At 50.6% G+C, this 22158-nt stretch overlaps 2 protein-coding genes across 2 annotated transcripts in view; one reads left to right on the top strand and one right to left on the bottom strand.

Annotated features, from left to right (window-relative positions):
* Positions 1-1048: 1048 nt before the first annotated feature.
* On the top strand, positions 1049-8919 carry e2f7 (E2F transcription factor 7). The gene is made up of 13 exons (XM_056588850.1): positions 1049-1232; positions 1992-2066; positions 2374-2556; positions 3288-3453; positions 3683-3898; positions 4269-4418; positions 5570-5707; positions 5832-6002; positions 6283-6343; positions 6430-6616; positions 6800-6875; positions 7068-7333; positions 7543-8919. The coding sequence occupies exons 2-13, from the start codon at positions 1992-1994 to the stop codon at positions 7699-7701; spliced, it is 1848 nt and encodes a 615-aa protein (XP_056444825.1). The 5' UTR covers positions 1049-1232; the 3' UTR covers positions 7702-8919.
* Positions 8920-11823: 2904 nt separating this feature from the next.
* Positions 11824-22158, bottom strand: part of zdhhc17 (zinc finger DHHC-type palmitoyltransferase 17) — a 10850-nt gene continuing 515 nt past the window's right edge. The window contains exons 2-17 of the mRNA XM_056588342.1: positions 19953-20068; positions 19729-19851; positions 19176-19253; positions 18917-19061; positions 18500-18564; positions 17615-17777; positions 17257-17382; positions 16611-16753; positions 15979-16079; positions 15269-15393; positions 14660-14722; positions 13742-13835; positions 13374-13457; positions 12835-12992; positions 12164-12258; positions 11824-11962 (exon numbers count right to left, since the gene is read on the bottom strand). Coding sequence (XP_056444317.1) covers positions 11824-11962; positions 12164-12258; positions 12835-12992; positions 13374-13457; positions 13742-13835; positions 14660-14722; positions 15269-15393; positions 15979-16079; positions 16611-16753; positions 17257-17382; positions 17615-17777; positions 18500-18564; positions 18917-19061; positions 19176-19253; positions 19729-19851; positions 19953-20068 — 1818 coding nt within the window. The remainder of the gene's footprint in view (positions 11963-12163; positions 12259-12834; positions 12993-13373; positions 13458-13741; positions 13836-14659; positions 14723-15268; positions 15394-15978; positions 16080-16610; positions 16754-17256; positions 17383-17614; positions 17778-18499; positions 18565-18916; positions 19062-19175; positions 19254-19728; positions 19852-19952; positions 20069-22158) is intronic.

The following is a 22158-nucleotide window of genomic DNA, read 5'->3' as shown; positions in this document are numbered from 1 at the left end:
GCCCCTGGTGGAGGAAAGACATCATAGCATATTTTCCAGTGTGTCGAGTTGAACGGTCGCTAGACTGCATGTCGTTTTCTGATTGGTGCAGAGCAGTTTGGATTTATTTTTTCTTCGATTTCGGTGAAGTGCTTATTTAGGGAGTAATAATTTACCGGGCCAACTGTGTGTGTGTGTGTGTGTGTGTGTGTGTGTGTGTGTGTGTGTGTGTGTGTGTGTGTGTGTGTGTGTGTGTGTGTGTGTGTGTGTGTGTTTGTGTGTGTGTGTTTGTGCGTGTGTGTGTGTGTGTGTGTGTGTGTGTGTGTGTGTGTGTGTGTGTGTGCTTGTGGCTGTGTGTGTGAGAGTCTAATGTATGTGTGTGTGTGTGTGTGTGGTGGGGGGGGGGGGGGGGGACTATGAGACTATAATTTATCAATTCTTCATCATACAAACTAATAATTTATATTAATAGCAACAGAGACAATATAATCCCTGCTAATTAACCAGCTGGTCTGTTGTGTTGTCATGTTGAGTTGTGTGTCTCGGGTTGTGTGTCTTGGGTTGTTTGTGTCTTCGGTTGTGTTTGTCTCGGGTTGTGTGTGTCTCGGTCTTGTGTCTCGGGTTGTGTGTGTCTTTGGCAGTGTGTCTCAGGTTGTGTGTCTCGGGTTGGTGTCTCGGGTTGTGCGGGTATCAGGTTGTGGGTCTACACACACAACATGACAACACAAGGAGGCGAAGGAGGGGGGTCCCCCGCTCCCCCTCCCACCCGCCACTTTTCCCGCGGTGCCGCAGGTAGTTTCGGCGCCAGTCCTTCAGACATCTGGCTGTAGGTGAACCACGTGACCCGCCATCTCGATCTGTGACCCGCGGCTCCCCGGTGACCGACGAAGCGCGCCTGTCGACCCGCCAACAAACGAGTGTGAGCCAGTTCGGGCTACGCCCCCATTGGTCAAGGTTTGTCTACGCAACGAGATCACTCGGCGCTGGTTGGCTGTGACACCATGACGCTCCAGCTCGTAGCCGTTGATTGGCTGCGGCGAGGCAGGCTCCTGAGAGCGCCAGAAAACAATCTTTAGCGGGTCTTCTTCAGACTCCAGCCCTGGTTCAGTCTCCAGAGTCCCGCTGCAGAGTCCAGAGTGAACCGTACCGTCCGCGGCTATGAGGACCTGAAAACCTGAATACCCCCTCCAGACCCTCCAGACCCTCCAGGACTACTGGACGATTGAGACCAGGATTACCTTACCTTTACTAAGGTAAGCCACTAAGCCGGACCACTGCCCCTCCACAGGGGTTCAGACCCATGAATACCTAACACCACAGCGGTATTAATCAAACGTTACCTGTTGTATACTTCACTGATACTTCAGTAATTTCGATTATACTTAAATGTGTTTAATTAAACTGAACTAGAAGTTGGGACGCTGCTAGTTACTACTAGGTTACTAGTGGTTACTACTAGGTTACTAGTCATCACCTGGTTACCAATGCATCAATCTTCACTTCTGATTATGTCTGACAAGCCCTCTGGGTCTCCGGTCAGGAGGGGTTAGATGATCTGATGGTTAGATAATCCTCTGAGAAGACCGTTGATGTTAGCTCTGTTAGCTGGGGGCTAGTTATCGGCGCCTAGCGTTAGCGCCAAATTATCTGACCTCCCCTAAAGGATGTCTCACTCACTCAGTCACTCACTCAGTCACTCACTCAGTCACTCACTCAGTCACTCACTCAGTCACTCACTCTCACACACACACACACACACACACACACACACACACACACACACACACACACACACACACACACACACACACACACACACACACACACACACACACACACACACACACACACACACACACAAGTCTAGACTGTAGAGGAGATGTGCTCTAGAGGAGACCTGATTTAAAGGAGATGTGGTCTAGAGGAGACATGGTCTAAAGGAGACGGGGTCTAGACTCTAGAGGAGGTCTTGTCTAGAGGGAGATGTGTTGATCAGATGTGGTCTTGTCTAGATGTTTCGCGTGTCTCTGAAAGACCTCAGCAGTCCAGGGAGGACCATGGACCTCAGCGGAGACGTCCACCAGAAGGTAATACAACCACACAACCATCGTATGTTGTTAACGTGTATTAACATGTTCCTAATAATCCATCATGTGTTCATTGATGATACCGTATAGGTTATAATGTGGTGGCTCATGTTCGTGAGAGTTCATATATTAGATAGAAGTATAGATATAATACTAGATGTTGTATTAGATGTAATACTAGATGTTATATTATATCGATTTAATACTAGATGTAATCCTAGGTGTTATATTATATAGATGTTATATTATACTAGATGTAATGCATTATGTTATATTATATAGATTTAATACTAGATCGTCTCCCCAGGAGAACATCTGCACTGGGCGCCCTGCCATCACCCGGACCCCCGCTGAGCTCCAGTCTCCCGCTGACATGCGGACGCCTGTCAAGCACGCGGGCGACTCCCCCCAGCCCGAGCCCTGGACCCCTACGGCCAACCTGAAGATGTTGATCAGCGCCGCCAGCCCCGACATCAGACGCATGAGAAAGGTATCAGTAATCAATACTATTACCGATACTATCTATATAATCAACACATTACCAATATCTATCTTATCAGTAAACAATTATTTCAATAACAGTGATCATATACTATGTGGACGGCTGGTTTAAGTAAGGGATAATGCAGACGAGGTGTCCATTATCAGGAATTAATGGACGACGCGGAGGCCTTCGAACCGTCCTCCGCTGCGCATCGGACGGTTGCCTCCGCAAAGTCCATTAATTCCTGATTATGGACACCTCGAAGGGCATTATCCCGCATATACCATGGTCACTTGCTAAAGAAAATAAAATAAAACCATTCATTTATATTTTCATGCGTTTTACAATCCAAATATAACGTTTTTCACAAGCCACAACTTTGTTTCCCTGGTAACGCCTGAGGTTTTGATTAATACCTGGAACAATCATTACCGTCCCTAAAGGTTCTTATGCAATGGAAACGTTGTTCACTCCTCCAGTAAATAGGACGGACCTTAGCTACGATTTGGCAACGGGAGGTATTCTAGTCCGCTCAGCTATGAGCCAGAAATCAGGGGTTAATGCACACCCTGCAGCCAATCAGAATTGAGTATTCCCCCAGGCCGTGGTATAAAGCTGTGTAACAACCACAGTGGTCTCCATGGTAACACGCCGTCGACCACAGTAGACTGACCCGGCCTGCGTCCAATCGCCTCTGGGGTGTTCTGAACGCTGCCCTCCGATTGGTCTGTTCCCAGTGTGATGCGGTGGAGGAGGAGGAGGAGGAGGGGGAGGATGGCGAGGCCAAGCCCAGCAGGAAGCAGAGGAGTCTTGGGCTGCTGTGTCAGCGCTTCCTGGCCCTCTACCCCGACCACCCCCAGGACAACGTGACCATCTCATTGGACGAGGTCGCCAGCAGTCTGGGTGAGAGCGAATAGCCTGCCGGCGTACTTACCCAGGGAGTAGAACCCCCGAACCCTTCAGTGTTAGTGCCTTGCTCTACCTACCGAGCTACAGGGAGCAGAACCCCCAACCCTTCAGTGTTAGTGCCTTGCTCTACACACTGATGCCTGCAGGTAGACTGGCGACACTGGGGGGAGTTGAACCCAGAACCTCTGGGATGCAGGGCTCTAACCCGGCGTGTCTCCCCCAGGCGTGGAGCGGCGGCGGATCTATGACATCATCAACGTGCTGGAGTCCCTGAGCATGGTGGACCGCGTGGCCAAGAACTGCTACACCTGGTGGGGCCGGCGGCGCCTGGGGGCGCGGCTGGGGGAGCTGCAGCGCCACGCCCACCAGCAAGGCAGCGGCCCCGCCCCCGCCGCCACGCCCCGGGACGAGGAGGCCGCCGACGGAGACGCCGTCAGTGGTGAGGAGGTTCACATCCTGTTGACTGGTCTCGACTACCTGTTTTGTGTTCTTGACTTCTTGTCCTTTGTCCTGACTTCCTGTCTTGTGTCGGGGACTTTCTGTCCCGTGCTCCTGGCTTCCTGTCTTATGGTCTTTACTTCCTGTCCCTTGTTCTTCTCTTCCTGTCCCGTAGTCCTGACCTCCTTTCCTGTTGTCCTGACTTCCTGTCCTGCGGCCCTGACTTCCTGTCCCCTGTTCTTGACTTCCTTTCCTTTTGTCCTGACTTCCGGTCTCATGGTCTTTACTTCCTGTTCCGTGTTCTTCTCTTACTGTCCCGTGGTCCTGACTTCCTTTCCTGTTGTCCTGACTTCCTGTCTTGTGGTCTGCAGTGACGACCAACAGGAAGGACAAGTCTCTGCGCATCATGAGCCAGCGCTTCGTGTCGCTCTTCCTGGTGTCGGAGTCGCAGTGCGTTACCTTGGAGACGGCCGCCCAGCTGCTGATCGACCACAACGCCACCAGCCACAGCAAGTACAAGAGTAAGACACGCCCCCACTCACCCTGTCATTCATTCTCTCACCCTGTCACCATGTCACTCTGTCACTCAGACCACCAGCAAAAGTACATGAGTAAGACACTCAGTTTATCTGTCACTTACTCTGTCACCCTGTCACGCAATTCGTTTCTCAATACCAAGTACGCAAACTGCGGACTCGTGGACTTGGAAGTCGGACTCGATGACGTCACCACCTCAGCTCGTCTGTTAACTGTGCTACGGCCTCATGTTGGCATATACTACTGAACAATATCAACAAATTATATGAAACAAAACACCAGCCTCTTTCGTTTTAAAATAGTATGATAATATTTTGAATGAATATAAATGAAAAGATATGCGTATCCACACGGCACGCCAGCTGTACCCTACATATAATAAGTCAGTGGCGGGAAAATTATTGTATGAGATTGCCGTTTCTCAATGTTCCTATATAGCCTATTTTTATAACATTGGAGAGTAGGCTATTGATATAAGAATTACGAACGAGAGAGAATAGAATAGAAACACACACATACACAAAAACGATCGGCTGGATTGACTGGGATTTCCGTTGCCATTGTGATGGGTTTCCTCTATCAGCGACTTATACAATATAAACAAATGATATAAAACAAAGACCCAGCCTCTTTCATCTTAAAATAATAATAAAATAATAGCAAATTTAAGAATGCAGCACTTCCGGGTTTTACGACAGTACTTGACTTGATGCCTACTTTGAATTGGAACAGTACTTGGGCTACGACTGATGACGTTTCACAAGAACACAAGTGCAGAGAAGAATGCGAATTGAGAAACGGCTTCTGTCTTGGTAGGAAGTGCAAGAGTAAGACACGCCCCCATCCACTCACTTACTCACTCGATCAGCGGTGGTTGATCCGTTCTCTCTCCCCTCCCCTCGGCTAAGGTCTTCCCTCTCCCCTCTCCTCAGCTAAGGTGTTCTCTCTCCCCTCCCCTCAGCTAAGGTGTTCTCTCTCCCCTCCCCTCAGCTAAGGTGTCCCCTCTCCCCTCCCCTCAGCTAAGGTGTTCCCTCTCCCCTCCCCTCAGCTAAGGTGTTCTCTCTCCCCTCCCCTCAGCTAAGGTGTTCTCTCTCCCCTCCCCTCAGCTAAGGTGTTCTCTCTCCCCTCCCCTCAGCTAAGGTGCGGCGTCTCTACGACATCGCCAACGTCCTGACCAGCCTGGCGCTCATCAAGAAGCTCCACGTCCGCGGAGACCGGGGCAGGAAGCCCGCCTTCCAGTGGCTGGGCCCGATCTGCTTCAGCACCCCCCCCGGTGAGACCCTCGGCCCCCGGCCCTCGCCCGTAGAGTTCACCTGTCTCTGTTCTGCCGTTCTTCCCGTCTTAATTTCACCTGCGTGTTAATAAAGTTATGTCTCCTCTTTCCTGTGGACACACAGTTGCCATGGCAGCAGTCACTCCACCAGAAAGTGTCTCACAGCCAATCGCAGCTCCGAGTGGCCGGGAGGCCAAGCTGACCCGCCACGCCTCCTTCAATGTCCCGCCGAGCCGTAGCTCCGCCCACCGCCTGGTGAACTCCGCCCCCTGCAGTCCCACCTCCAGGCCAGCAGGTGAGGACCTGTTAGAGACCGTGTCTGTCAATGCAGCGAAGCCTTACTGTATGTTAATGTGTTTGCTCCTCTTCCTCCTGCTCCTCCTCTTCCTCTTCCTCCTGCTCCTCCTCTTCCTCTTCCTCCTGCTCCTCCTCCTACCCCTCCCCCTCCTCCATAGTGGACAGTGACCCCACTCAGCTCTTCCATCCATTATTGATTATAGGATCGATCGCTCTCTAAAATAGATCCAGTATTTCAACCCCTCCTCTCTCTCCCCCCCTCCCCCTCCTCTCTCCAGCCGTATCCCAGCAACCACTGGACTGTTCTAGACACGCCCTCCTGGACCTCAGCTACAGAGAGTGAGCTTACACACACCACATATTATGGGATGTTTCTGAACTCCGCTGACCTGTTGCTGACGCCATTTCTGTTGCCATGGTTTCAGGGGCGTGTCGACCCCCCTGCAGGCCCCCTACTCACAGCCCCGCCCACATCTTGAGGAAGACTCCGCCCCTCAGCGGGTGGCCTACCTGCCCAGCCTATCACAGCCCTCTGTGGTGCTGCTGTATGGGGGTCAGAGGTCACCCAAGAGGAAGAGGGACGGAGAGGAGGAGGATGAGGAGGAGACTGAGGTTTGTTTATTTGTTTAACTAAATGAGTAGGGTGTAGGGGTCAGAGGTCACCTGGCTCTAGGGTGTAGTAGGTAGGGATCAGAGGTCACCGGTAGGTAGGGGTCAGAGGTCACCGGCTCTAGGATCCAGTAGCAGCATGACGTCATGGTAACCCTGGTTGATGGTCTGTTGTTTTTGTTGCAGAACCGCCATGGGGGGGGCTCTGACCCCAGCGGCCCCGCCCAACCCTACCACTACCTCTACGTCCCGCACAACGCAGGTACGTTACCCAGAGGCCCTCACTAAAGGTCGTCATGGAAACACCCTCCGACCAGCCTACCAAAACACCCACGCGTGTGTGTGTGTGTGTGTGTGTGTGTGTGTGTGTGTGTGTGTGTGTGTGTGTAACTAAGAACACCACCAAGGGTGTCTGACCACACCCCCTCTTCTCTGACTCCTCCCCCCTCCTCAGGCCTCAACAGTATCAACCTCCTGTTGTCCGCCAGCCAATCAGCGGCCGGCCTCTCTCTGCCCACGCTGGCACTGCCCTACGTGCTCCTCCCCTCCTACCCCGTCGCCCCTGGCGACGCACACCCCTCCCCCCTCGGCTTCCTGTCCCAGGCCAACTTCCTAATGGGCGGGGCGGGGCCTTATGGGCACCCGGGGGCGGAGCTTGGCGTGACGCTAGCCCCTCCCCCGCAGAGCAAGAGGGACGACGTCGCCAAGCAGCAACCACTGGTGAGACAACCGCCTGTTATCGTAGCAACCCGTTACCGTAGCCAATCGGAGAGCTCCATGCGGTGCTCTAAGCGAACACGGGTTAACTTAACGAATCAGGAAACGAGGCTCCGCCCTTTTCAGTTCTATGCCATTGCCATGGTAACTGTTACTGTTGTCAAGCTTTTGTTGTTGTTTTAACCTTTGACCTCATTTCATTCCTGCCCCAGACGCCTCGCACCCCCAAAGAGACCACGCCCACTCCCAGCGGCGGGACCTTCTTCCAGACGCCGGGAACTCTGGGTAGTGTAGTCCCGGCTATCGGCAGGAGAAAGAGAGGCTCCGCCCAGAGACGGCTGGACGTAGGCCACACCCCCCAGGCTAGCTGAGCCAATCGCAGCGCACTGCTCACTGGCCAGGAGAAGACCTCAGAGGAAACTCAGATTCTGATCTGAACAGAACATTGATCATAGTTCTATGATCCAATGCTTAAATTGAACTTCTTCAAATGTTACATATTCTACAGGACAACGTTTGTGGAGGTTCACTGAAGGAAGCTCTCGATGTTACCTCCTCTGAAGCCTCATGGCCAACGGATCCTCTGGCTGCTCTGTCTCGTGGAGAGACCGACGGCGGCCGTGTTGTGAACACAGCGCCCTCTTGTGGCCACAGTGTGTGTTACGACCACATGCTACTTCCTGTCCTCTATTGATTTGTGTTTTTACTCCAGTGCTAATTTATATTTTAATTAATATATGCGTAAATGACTTGTGGAGGATGACGATGGTGTCTTCTCGAAGCAGTGCCCAGTGGACCGGAGGTCAGGAACTGCTTGAATGTTTGAGGTTAAATCACTAAAGCCTTAAGTTTACAGCCAGGCGGCCGCTGCTAATGGTTACTATGGTTACCCTGGTGCTGCCCTCTGGGACCTTTGACCTGAGATGGTGCTGTCGTCGTGGCGACCGACGTTTCTAATACTTGAATTCCCTGTCGGGGACTTAGTCTTCCAGATGTGAATTTTGGAGACATGGAATTACTTCAACGTACTGTAACAACCACTAGCCTCACGAAACAAGCTTTACGGTAGGGGCTGTAACTTTACAACCTGGTACCCTGCTGTGACTTTACACCCTGGTTCCTGGTACCCTGCTGTAACTTTAAACCCTGGTTTCTTGTACACCAGCTCATGCTGGTTTCGGTCATCACTAAGGTGCAGACTTGGGTAAGAAAGGAAGCTTCTAATGTCTTGATGAACGGCTGGACATGGGATCCCCATACGACTGTAGCACCAGCTCTCTAATGCCTTGCACAAGGGTTAGCATTTAGGGGCAGACACCCCACGCCCTGAAGCCTTCTGGGCCACGCCCACTTATTCAACATGTCAAACACAAATGTTAGGTACACTTTGTAATAAAATGGTTAAAAACTAACTAACTGTTTCATGTGTCTTAAACGTGTTTGAAATGGCTCAAATACATCCAGCTGAACACACTTTAGATATTTGTAAAATACCAGGTGTTATAAGAGTGCATCAGATGATCTGTAGTGGGATTCTAACTCCGGAGCACGTGAACAATGTCCCTGTGTGAAGAGGGGCAACGTGACTGATGAGGTTCATGTTTCAGTTTGTTTACCTCTATAATATACTCACCTCCAGAGCCAGCAGCACACAGTACTGCAGTACAGTATTACACAATACTGTGTACTCCTCCATGGACACAGTAGTACACAGGGTTACAGTACTGTGTACTCCATGGACACAGCAGTACACAGTATAACAGTACTGTGATACTGTGGTTCCTTCAAAATGGTTGTGGTTTACAGTGGTTTTCAAAATGTCAGTTGTTAGTTTAGGTTTTTACTGAGTTGAGTAGCTGTTGAGTAGTTTACTTAATTGTTTCCAGGCGTTTAGTGAGTAGCTTTGACCTGTAGATTGTTTTGTTAAAGCATTAAAGGGGTTGCATGATTGGCCGTTACAAACTAGACATTACAAGTGGGAGGGTCCTCCCTGCTGACGGACAGATCGGCCTACCAGTTGGTACAGTCCACCGGATGGATGAATCCTCCACCCTACCAGTTGGTAGTCCACTGGGTAGGTGAATCAATCACCCCTACCAGATCTGTGTTTCGTGCCCTCTGATTGGCTGGCGTGGGTAGCAGTAACAAACATGAGCAAAGCGGTCGTGTTGGACGTCGTATTTTATTATTAAAGCCATTAAAATGGAACCATGCCCAATAGATAGATCTCTACGTCTGAAGCGGAGTACAGGGTCCGGTACGAGGGGGGGTCCGGAGTAAGGGAGGGTCCGGGGAGGTGTGCTCGTGGAGCGTCAGGGCGGGAAAAATAAGCGTCCTCTGCTGCTGGAAGAAAGGCTGAGGTCAGTGGGGGGGGGGGGGGGGGGGGGGGGGGGGGGGTCGAGGTCAGCAGGGGGGGGGGGGGGGGTCTGGGGTTAGCGAGGGTGGGAGGGTCATCTGGGGTGGGGCCAGACAGGTATACGGGTCCATGTTGTTAGGGTTACTTGATTGAAGGCTGACCTCTGAACTTTGACCTTATAAAATAAACAGCTGGTTCTGGGGTCTTCCGTCCGAGGAGGGGGGGGGGGGGGGCATGGGGGGGGGATGATGCGAGCATGGGTCCATGTCCTCCTATAAATCCTTTAAATATTGCATGATCACATTTCAGCTTTTACAAAAGAAACAACGAAGGAGGACAGCGTCTGTCTTTACACTTTGTACATCCAGTGAGGAGCTGGGCGGCTAGGAACACAGAGGAACATCAAACCAAACGAATACTCAACATTCACTTTGTACAGCGGCGGCCGCGGCCAGCCCATAATAGTCCCGAGCTTTGATACATGCAGTGGACGTGTGGTCGGGGTAGGGTCGAAGGTCACTAAACGCTACCGTCAGTCAAAACTATCGCAGTCTGGTGTTCCACCGCTTCCACCGGGGGGCGACAGGAAACCCCAACACACGCAGAGAGGAGGGGGTACAAAGGAACAGGAAGTGATGTCACTGCAGGGGATGGGGGGGGAACTCCGGGATATGGCCCGTTCTCTTCCTCTCTGTAAACATGGCGGCGCCCTCGACTGATCTTCTGATCCGCAGACGAAGAGCGAACAGAAGAAGAACTCAAAACAATAGAACTCAAAAGTAAGAAAGGAATCAGTGCAAAAAGGTACAGACCAACCGAAACACGTCGACGAGACGTACGCTAGTGGAATGGAGGTGTAAACTCAAAGGGTCTCTGATAGGTCAAGGGTCGCGGGGTCACAGGGAACCAAGACTCGCCACAACATCATTATTTCATCTATAAATATTTAAAATAAATACTACTTCTCATCACATTGTCTGTAGGGTCAGCGGTCGGCCCTGGTCACCAGGAGACCTCCTGGTGGGTACTGGTCGGTACTGGTCACCAGGAGACCTCTTGTGCGGCCTTGGACCGGTACAGGTCGGTCCGGGTCATCAGGAGACCTCCTCGTGTTAACTGGTCCAATCCGGGTCGCCAGTAGACTGGTCGGTCCACGGCCCTGCCGACTGTTGCCCTGGCGATCGATGGCCTTGCGACCGTTGCAGTGGCGACCGATGGCCTGGCGACCGTTGCCCTGGGGACCGTTGCCCTGGCGACCGGGACATTGGACTTAGACGGACACGTGCAAAACTCTGGACCTTTAAAAGACTTTCCCTTATCCAAGTCACACTCAAAACAACAAATAAAACAACTCTAAAAACAACAGGAAACAAATAAAACTCCCGCCTCCGTTGTCCCGACAACAACACCCGCAGGGGGAGGAGCTTCAAACCGGGCCAATCGAGAGCGCTGGATGATGCAGAACAGAAACGGGGGAGGCGGGGGGGGGATGTGCAGGGGGAGGAGGAGGGGTCAGAGTTCATGTGACACTGGGCTCCTCCCCTCTCCAAACCACACATGCCTGGCAGCACAGACCGTCCAATGGGCAACAAGAGGAAAGGCGAAGGGAGCGGGCTCTTCTCCTATTGGTGGAGAGATAGAGGGTTTGATGGTGAGCAGAAGTGCTGGTGTGTGTACTAGATGGTCGTACTAGGTAGCACTCAGCACCTAGTACCACCATCTAGTACTGACAGCACTCAGAACTAGATGATACTAGATGGTAGTACTAGTAGCAGTACTAGGTGGTAGTACTAAGTGGTAGCAGTACTCGGTAGTAGCGCTTGGGGCTAGTAGCAGTACTAGGTGGTAGTACTAGGGGCTTGTAGCAGTACCAGGTGGTAGTACTTGGTGGTAGTACTCGTTGGTAGTACTAGGAGCAGTACTGGTAGCAGTACTCTGTGGTAGTACTAGGAGCAGTACTGGTGGTAGTACTTGTAGCAGTACTGGTGGTCCCGGCTGTTGTAGGTGGGCGTGGCAGCAGCAGGGTGTGTTGAGGTGTTTCATGCGCGTCCTGCCAGGTGACCTTCTGCTCGGGGGGGCGATTTCTGTCCTGGGGGGGGTGGGGGGGGGGGTGGGGAGGGCGGCGGGGGCGGGGCCTCTAGACCAGCTGATAGCCGGAGCCCCCGGTCTGGTCGTAGTCCACCGTGTACTGACTGGTCCAGTCCACCGCCACCGGTCGTATCAGACCGCAGCACCGCACCTCGAAGAAGTCCATCAGGTTCCTCACACAGCCGTGGCTAAACACACACACACACACACACACACACACACACACACACACACACACACACACACACACACACACACACACACACACACACACACACACACACACACACACACACACACACGCGCGTTAAGACATGATAGCCAACAGTAGTCGTTATAATAGGAGTCAGTAAGCAAAATATCGATCTATCCCCCCCCCCCCTCCTCACTTGAAGGGGCTCTCGATGGATGTCGCGGTGACTTTGAAGTGTTTGTATCGGCGGGCGTTCATCCTTTCGTTGGTGGTGATGCCGAGACCGGCGATCTGAACACATGAGAGAGACAACCGGCCAATCAGAGCAGAGGAGAAACAGCCCAGCAATCAGAACACAGGGGAGACAGCAACCAATCAGAGCACAGCAGAAACATCCCACCAATTAGAACGCAGGAGAGACAGCCCACCAATCATAGCACAGTAGTCCCATCCACCATCAGAACACAGGAGACACAGCCACCAATTAGAAGGTGGGGGGTTTAGGGTAGGAGGTAGGAGCTAGGAGGTAGCGTCTAAGAGCTAAGAGGTAGGAGGTAGGAGGTAGGGTCTAGGAGCTAGGAGCTAGGGTATAGGAGCTAAGAGGTAGGGTCTAGGAGCTAAGAGGTAGGGTCTAGGAGGTAGGAGCTAGGGTCTAGGAGCTAAGAGGTAAGAGGTAGGGTCTAGGAGGTAGTGTCTAGGTGCAAGGATGTAGGAGCTAGGAGCTAAGAGCTAGGAGAAACAGTCTAGGAGGTAGGGGGTAGGTTCTAGGAGCTAGGAGGTAAGGTCTAGGAGCTAGGAGCTAGTGTCTAGATGCTAGGAGGTAGGGTCTAGATGCTAGGAGGTAGGGTCTAGGAGGTAGGATCTCACCTGATACAGTTGACACAGGATGAGAACAGCGACCCACATAAAGTGGAAGACGCTGTTGAGGAACATCCAGAACATCCATGGAGAGCAGGAGGCGATCTGGGTCAGATAGAGCCAGAAGCCATCCTGGGAGTAGGAGGTGGAGCAGTGGATCCTCCAGTCTACATAGAGATACAACACATAGATGTACAACACATAGATGTATAAGACATAGAGCCAGAGGCCATCCTGGGAGTAGGAGGTGGAGCAGTGGATCCTCCAGTCTACATAGAGATACAACACATATATGTACAACACATAGATGTATAACACATAGAGCCAGAGGCCATCCTGGGAGTAGGAGGTGGAGCAGTGGATCCTCCAGTCTACATAGAGATACAACACATAGATGTATAACACATAGAGCCAGAGGCCATCCTGGGAGTAGGTGGTAGAGAAGTGGATACTCCAGTCTAGATATACAACACATACAGAGATAGAAACACAACATCTAGGTATAGATTTACAACACACAGATAAGGTAGAGGATGTGTGTGACTCACAGCAGATGCAGCCGTAGATCATCCAGCAGATCATGCACAGCAGGAAGAACAGATAGCCCATGAAGTAGCGATGGTTACCACTTCCTGTACGGTAGAAACAACAGGATGTCAAACCTCACATGGACCGCCACACTGCCACAGGGGTTGATGGTAGAGCGACTAGTCTGATAATAGTGTCTGTAATGATGATACAATGACCCCGACTGTTACTAGTACTGCTGTTACTACTGCTATACCAAGCTGTACTGAGCCCAGTAACACCAGTAACCAGTACTGCTAGATTGACACCAGTACTGCTGCTGTACTGACACCAGTCCCCCCCCAGTGGGCGGTACCAGTCCCCCCCCCCCAGTAACACCAGTACCTACCCACACAGTTGCCCACCCAGGGGCAGTGGTGGTCGAATTTGGCGATGCAGCGGTTGCAGACGGCGCAGTGCTTGGAGCGGATTGGCTTCCGGATCTGGGGAGGACAGGAGTGGGAGCAGGAGGGAGAGTGAGAGCCGGACAAGGAGTAAGAGCATGAACAGGAGTGAGACCAGGAACGAGCACGTGGACAGGAGCGAGAGAAGGTGTGAGAATGAGACCAGGAACGAGCACGTGGACAGGAGTGAGAGAAGGTGTGAGAATGAGGCCAGGGGTGAGAGAAGGAGTGAGAGAGTGAGCAGGAGTGAGATAATGAGTGAGAGCGTGGACAGGAGTGAGAACATGGGTGAAAGTGAACAGGAGTGAGGAGGAGTGAGATATTGAACAGGAGTGAGACACAGATTGAGGGAGTGAATAGGAGTGAGCTAAGGAGTGAAATAATGAGTGAGAGGGTGAACAGGAGTGAGAGAGGGAGTGAGAGCAGGAGTGATAGTGAACAAGAGTGAGTGAGAGCAGGAGTGATAGTGAACAGGAGTGAGAGAGGGAGTGAGAGCAGAAGTGATAGTGAACAGGAGTGAGAGAGGGAGTGAGAGCAGGAGTGATAGTGAACAGGAGTGAGAGAGGGAGTGAGAGCAGGAGTGATAGTGAACAGGAGTGAGAGAGGGAGTGAGAGCAGGAGTGATAGTGAACAGGAGTGAGAGAGGGAGTGAGAGCGGGAGTGATAGTGAACAGGAGTGAGAGAGGGAGTGAGAGCGGGAGTGATAGTGAACAGGAGTGAGAGAGGGAGTGAGAGCAGGAGCGATAGTGAACAGGAGTGAGAGAGGGAGTGAGAGCAGGAGCGATAGTGAACAGGAGTGAGAGAGGGAGTGAGAGCAGGAGTGATAGTGAACAGGAGTGAGAGAGGGAGTGAGTGGGTCCTACCAGGCAGGTGCTACAGAAGACGCTGAGGTCCAGGCTGCCGGTCTCAGCCAGCTCCACGATGGTCTGAGGAGGGACGCCATTACAGTCAACATCACTGTCAAATACATTTCTTACTTATACATAGATATTGTATCAACCTCTTTAATCAGTCATTTCTAGAGCCTATCCTGTTGTTTTCATATTTTACAAACTTATTGTAAAGGAATTCATTGGATAAAACATTACCGTCAAATAACAATATCTCGTATATATGTCCACTCCCTCGACCCCATATGCAAATCCCCCCCCCCCCCCCCCCCCCCCACACACTTTATGTACTTTATTTGATTCCACATTACAAGTTAATATCATTTTAGGAACCAAATGTGATGAATTATCCAACAACTATTTGACCAACAAACATCTTGTTATGGGAATGCATCATTAAGGGTACAGGAAACATCTCCTTTTCCAGATGAACATGCTCCCTATAACAGCTGATATTGAGCAGTACTTAGCTAGCTGTCTGGCCCTTCTTTTACTTAGTCCACTGATGTTAAGTCCACTGACCACCAGCCTATGCACATGGCCTAGACTGCCAAAGACAAGAACACACACAGACACACACACCTTCTTCTTCTGCTCCTCCGAGGCCTTGATGATCCCGGGGTCCGACTTCCAGGACTTGCCAAAGTTGTAGAAGAGCGCCACGGAGTTGAGCAGGAACGGGACGTGGACCGTGGCGAAGGGGAGGTGTGCAGCGCCGTCAAGGAACGCACACTCTCTACACACAGTGACCACAGACTGAGCACACACACACTTTACCTCCGGTTTACCACACACTGAGCGCACACTTTACCTCATGTTTACCACACACTGAGCGCACACTTTAACTCCTGTTTACCACACACTGAGCGCACACTTTACCTCCTGTTTACCACACACTGAGCGCACACTTTACCTCCTGTTTACCACACACTGAGCGCACACTTTACCTCCTGTTTACCACACACTGAGCGCACACTTTACTCCTGTTTATCACACTTAGCACACACTTTACCTCATGTTAACCACACCCTACACACACTTTACACCATGTTAACCACACCCTACACACACTTTACACCATGTTAACCACACCCTACACACACTTTACACCATTTTAACCACACTCTACCCCATGTAAACCACACTCTACACACACTTTAACTCATGTTAACCACACTCTACACACATTTTACACCATGCTTGCCACTAGGGAACGCTGAGACAGAGACAGACAGACAGAGACGTCTCCCATGATTCTGAGTAAGGCGGTAGTATAAGGCCCCAGAGGATATCGTTCCAGAACCAGTAGAACCAGGTGGTGTACATCCAGAACTTGGTGGCCAGGTAGATCCCCAGCGGCAGAGCGCTGTGCATGGAGTGGTCGAAGAACGCCCTGAGAGAGAGAGAGACCACGGTCAACAGAACCTACATAGTTAACAGAGCCTAGAGAACCTAGTTAACAGAGCCTAGAGAACCTGGTTAACAGAACCTAGAGAACCTAGTTAACCTAGTTAACAGAGCCTAGAGAACCTAGGTAACCGAACCTAGAGAACCTAGTTAACAAAACCTAGAGAACCTAGTTAACAGAACCTAGTGAACCTAGAGAACCTAGTTAACCGAACCTAGAGAACCTAGTCAACAAAACCTAGAGAACCTAGTTAACAGATCCTAGAGAACATAGAAAGGCTACCATGCTGTAATATATTTTTAAGTAGTATTTATGTGTGTAACTGTGTGCATGTGTCGCTGTGTGTGCATGTGTGTTTGTGCGTCTATATTCATGCGTGTGTGTGTGTGTTTGCGAGCTTGCGTCTGTGCGTGCATGTGTCCAAATACGTGCGTGTGTGTTTGTTTGGCGTGTGTCAGAAGAGTGTGTGTCAGAGTGTGTGTTCTGTGTGTGTGTGTGTGTGTGTGTGTGTCTTACTTGGAGAGGAACTGAACAGCCAACCACACGGCTGCGTACATCAGGCCCTTAGCCAACCAGGAGTCAACGTCCAGGTCAGCGATGAACCCCACCAACCAGATGACCAGGAAGGGGGTCCCCAGCATCACCTTCTGACGGAAATCCTGGGGGCCGGAGAGAGACTGCTTTTATTTGTATTCTACCTACTTCCATCTATATATTTCACTTTCATCTTTTTTTCTTACTTTGACCTGTTTTTTGTTTTATAAGCAGGACCGACATTTTCAACTGATTTGCATGTGAATGTTTGAAGCTGTGTTGAAATGTTTAACAGACAGACAGAGAGACAGAGAGACAGAGAGACAGAGAGACAGAGAGAGAGACTAGCATGATTATCATCTCTACCATCTACAACTATACCTACACACTGAGGTCCCCTATTCAATCTATCTATAATCAATACCTTGATCAGCTAAGAAGAGCAGAGTCCCAGCAAGACCGGAGTTTAAAACAGTCACATGACAGAATGGTTCTATTATTAGATATTAAAACATAGCCACATGATCACATACACACCAGAGTTTTACTATGGTCACTTCACACACAACGTCATCATGGGCGTGCACGCGTGCGTGTGTGTGTCTGTGTGGTGTGTGTGTCTGTGTACCTTGTCTATCTTCAGCCTCTTCAGGTAGGACGGGCTGTCGTAGCCCTTGGCCTGACGGGCCTCCTGCAGGTGGTTGATCATCCACACGTTCTTCCTCTGCTTGGCCAGGTCCAGGGGCGTCTCCCCCTGATGACATCACACAGCATGATGACATCACAGCATGACATCACACACAGCATGATGACATCCCGGCACGACATTACACACAGCCTGACATCACGGCATGACATCACACACAGCATGACGGCACACGCGTCATGGTGACATCACACGACACGACGCCATCAAATAGCATGACGTCACACCACCACAACACGGTACATAGACGATAGGATGGGTGCGGAGGTGCGTTGGTCACCTTGATGTTCTGGGCGTCCACGTTGGAGTTGGCCTCCAGCAGCAGGCTGATCACGGTGGTGTTGCCCGCCAACACGGCCCAGTGCAGCGCCGTGTTCTTGTGGTACTTGTCCCCCAGGTTCACCGACACGTTGAAGGTCAGCAGGAGACGGGTGGGGTCCACACTGGGACCACCAGAAAGGAGGAGCGAGGTCAATGCTGTTTACACCATCAGATCTGCTCTATTATATGTCCATCTATATCTATACACCATCGTCTCTGTACTATTATACCTATACTTATATCTGATATATATAGCTACAGTGTTTCCCACACATTGACGAGACTATGGCGCCCCGCCATAGTCTAATTTCGGCCGCCATAGTCTCTGCGTGCACATGAATTATTATTATTATTTTTTTTGCTCAGACGAAGTTCGTGTCGCTCTCATTGGAATTGCATGAGAGCAGAGGCGCTGCATCCCATTAGGCATACCAGGCAATTGCCTGGGGCCCCGCAATTGCTTGGGGCCCCGGGCCACTACTAGGGGGCCCCCTAGAGCCAAAAAAAAAAAAAAAAAAAAAGAGAAATCGCTACATACCCCCCCCGTCAACAATCGCTCCATACACCCCCCCCCCCCCCCCCCCATAGTCTCCAAAATTTCTGTGGGAAACACTGTAGCTATATCTGTTTTATTATATACAGTTATATCTGTTACATATAGTTATAACAATAGCTATGTTTTGATCAATTGCTGATACTGCTATGAACACACACACACACACACACACACACACACACACACACACACACACACACACACACACACACACACACACACACACACACACACACACACACACACACACACACACACACACACACACACACACACACACACACACACCTGTGTGTCCTGTAGGCGGCCCACATCAGAGGGGTCATGCCGTTCTGATCCATCATGTCCACGTCCTGAGGAGACAACACCAGCTTAATCCAGTTCAGACCGGGCTCAACCAGTTCACACTTAATCCAATTCATACCGGGCTCAACCAATTCACACCGGGATCCACCAGTTCTCTAAACCAGAACTGAATTAGACTGAACCAGTTGGAACAAGCGTAACCAGTTGAAACTAGTTTTTAGACTGATTTAGACTGAACCAGTTTACGATTCATGAACCTTAAAGTGAGACTAAACCAGTCTGAATCAGGCTAAACTGGTTCAGCTCAACCTTCTGGACCCAGACCCAGGGCTGTGGGTTGCGGGGCCTCTGATCGGGGCCTCTGATCGGGGCCTCTGATCGGGGCCTCTGATTGGCTACCTGTCCCTTGGCGATGAGGTAGGCAACGATGGAGGTGTGGCCGAACTGCGCTGCGAGGTGGACGCAGCTGCAGCCCTCGCCGTCGATCAGGGAGGGGTCGGCGCCGTACTTCAGCAGCTGGACCACCATGGAGAGGTGGCCCTGTCTGACAGAGACCGACAGACGGACAGACAGACAGACGTTAGCTGAAAGATGTGATGCTAGCAGTGATGTGAGGTTTGCCTGTTCCTGATTGGATGGTTGTGATGTCATGCGTTACCTTGTGGCCCAGTGCAGAGGTGTGGAGTTGAGGTCTCCTCCCAACTGGTCCACCACCGCACTCTTAGATATGTAGAACCTGGAGAGAGAGAGAGAGAGAGAGAGAGAGAGAGAGAGAGAGAGAGAGAGAGAGAGAGAGAGAGAGAGAGAGAGAGAGAGAGAGAGAGAGAGAGAGAGAGAGAGAGAGAGAGAGAGAGAGAGAGAGAGAGAGAGAGAGAGAGAGAGAGAGAGAGAGAGAGAGAGAGAGAGAGAGAGAGAGAGAGAGAGAGAGAGAGAGAGAGAGAATGAACGGTAGTGTGGCACAGGGGGTAATGTATAGATGGTAGTGTGTGTCTATATTGTGAGTGTGTAGATGGTAGTGTGTGTCTATAATGTGAGTGTGTAGATGGTAGTGTGTCTTAATTGTGAGTGTGTAGATGGTAGTGTGTGTCTATAATGTGAGTGTGTAGATGGTAGTGTGTCTTAATTGTGAGTGTGTAGATGGTAGTGTGTGTCTATATTGTGAGTGTGTAGATGGTAGTGTGTGTCTATATTGTGTGTGTGTGTGTACCTACTTGACCAGGTCTATTCTGTTGTTGATGGCGGCCCAGTGGAGCAGTGTGACGTTCTCCTTGTCCGGCTGTCTGACGTCATATCCTGCGTCCACAAGCTCCCGACACCGCTCGAAAATACCGTACCTGGGGGCGAGAGACCTGGACTTAGAGAGAGATCTCACTCTCTCTCTCTCTCTGGCTCTATCCTCTCTCTCCCTTTCTCTCTCTCTTTCTCTTTCACTCACTGCGTTGCCTTGACGATGTCCCAGGTGCTGTAGTCGTCCACGTGGCTCTTGCGCGCCGTGTTGTCACTGCTGTAACCATGGCTACCACTGTGATGGTGGGTCTGGGGCTTCATCTCCTGAAAACACACAACATATACCTCAGCTCAGGTAGGGGTCAGGGGTCACCTGGCACTAGGAGGTCTACAGGTAGGTGTCAGGGGTCATCTGGCTCTAGGAGGCCTACAGGTAGGGGTCAGGGGTCACCTGGCTCTAGGAGGCCTACTGGTAGGGGTCAGGGGTCACCTGGCTCTAGTCTTCAGTCCAGTACGAGGCAGTACTTGGTGGTACTTTGGGATAGGGATGTAAGTTGACCTCTGACCCCTACTGGCCATGACGCGCCACTGTCCCGGTGCTATGAGGATTGCTGCAGAGCAAACTCTGACCAGACTCTTAATGAGCCTGCTGCTAGCTGCAGAGCTAACTCTGACTAGCCTCTTAATGAGCCTGCTGCTAGCTGCAGAGCTAACTCTGACTAGCCTCTTAATGAACCTGCTGCTATGGGGTGCAGTGAGAGTAACATGAGAGGAATTATAGCCTCTATGGATTCAGCAAGACAGGGGCTGTGGGGTCAGGAGGGGTGGGGGGATACATGGACATATGGCCGTCTGTCCCTAGGGAGGGGGGGGGGGGGGGGGGGGGGGGGGGCGCAGAATGGTTTGCCAGGTTCTCTACTGTCAGCCACAACCACCAGCTGGCCGGCAGAGTGCTGAGAGATCCAGACTCAGCCCTTTGGTGAAACACCACACACACACACACACACACACACACACACACACACACACACACACACACACACACACACACACACACACACACACACACACACACACACACACACACACACACACACACAGTGTAGGCATTAGGCAAAATCAACAGCACACTACACGGTGTAGGCAACACAAACTACTACACACACATACACACTACACTGCATGATGTGTAGACAACATCAACGACACACACACACACTACCCAGGGTAGGCAACATCAACTACACACCGTACACGTGTAGGAAACACAAACGACACACAGTAAACAATTTGGTTGTGCCTAAGGACAACACCACTATTGATATAATGCTCTCATTACAGGACATAACGGTAGATCTTGGTAACTATATGGGTGTATTGTGGAGTGCTGTTCGGACTAGATGGGGTCTGAGAGAGAGAATCCTCTGTTGGTACCACGGCTCCTTACCGCCAACCAGCTCCACCACAACATCACACTGATGCTCAATCTGGTTGCCGAGGGCAACTGGGCACCCATCTCCTTCTCTCTGGAGAACTGGTTAGGTCGAGTACCGAGTTATCTAGGGTTAGTTTAGTACCGAGGGTTGGGTTTGGTAGTCAGATAGGTTTAGGTGGTGTACATTTAGATTGGATAAGGTTTAGCAGAGTAAGATTCAGTAGAGGCTAGTTTAGGTTTAGTACAGTGTTAGATAGAGTTAGGTTGAGTAAAGTTTAGTTTAGGTTAGGTTCAGGGCTTTAATTATGGAATAATGTATGAAGACGGCTCTCAGCTGGAGGCTTCTATAATACCACAAATAAATAATAAGAAGAATTTGCAATAGCTTAAAACCTAAAAACGCCTCCAACACAAAATGCTCATGAAGACTGGAACAAATGAACACTGTTATAAAGTTACGTTGCAATGATGCAGCTCCTTGCAGTTTTGTCTTCATGAACGAACTCCAACGTTCCTATTCACGTTCATCCGGATATGAAAGGGATTTATTGATGCTAAATAAATGTATTACATGAATTAATATCCAACCCTTCCTGAAGCTCAAATAAAGGCAGATTAAAACTGAGATTTGAGATATGTTCTGATTAACTTCTATAATGTGATGTGTATATTTTGGTGGTTCATTTGAATAACTGATTCTGGCAGGTATCATTTTGACATTGAAAATAATATGAAATACAAATAATAAAAAGCGGTGCTGGAAAGAAGTTATGATGACCCTCATATGTTGTCCGTCTGATGATAATAATAACATATAAATACAATTTTAGGAGATATCACCTGACACACGTCAACAATAGACAGCGGCACGTTGGACCATCACACTTCACCAGACCCTGATTCTACTTATAAGGTTATTAAGTATGTCCCATTTTCAATTATTGCGCGGAACAATTGTCACAGAACCAATCCCCAGGGT

Source organism: Gadus chalcogrammus, chromosome 4 (genome assembly GCF_026213295.1).
Source record: "Gadus chalcogrammus isolate NIFS_2021 chromosome 4, NIFS_Gcha_1.0, whole genome shotgun sequence".
Lineage (NCBI taxonomy): Eukaryota > Metazoa > Chordata > Actinopteri > Gadiformes > Gadidae > Gadus > Gadus chalcogrammus.
The sequence above is the reverse complement of the archived record's forward strand: the minus strand, read 5'-3'. Positions and strand labels throughout refer to the sequence as shown.

Bases quoted from the DNA above. Each gene is read 5' to 3' on its own strand.
- e2f7 (XM_056588850.1), top strand. From the start codon at position 1,992: ATGTTTCGCGTGTCTCTGAAAGACCTCAGCAGTCCAGGGAGGACCATG. The intron at 2,067-2,373 runs GTAATACAACCA...TCGTCTCCCCAG, and splicing joins GCGGAGACGTCCACCAGAAG to GAGAACATCTGCACTGGGCG. The intron at 7,334-7,542 runs GTGAGACAACCG...TTCCTGCCCCAG, and splicing joins TCGCCAAGCAGCAACCACTG to ACGCCTCGCACCCCCAAAGA.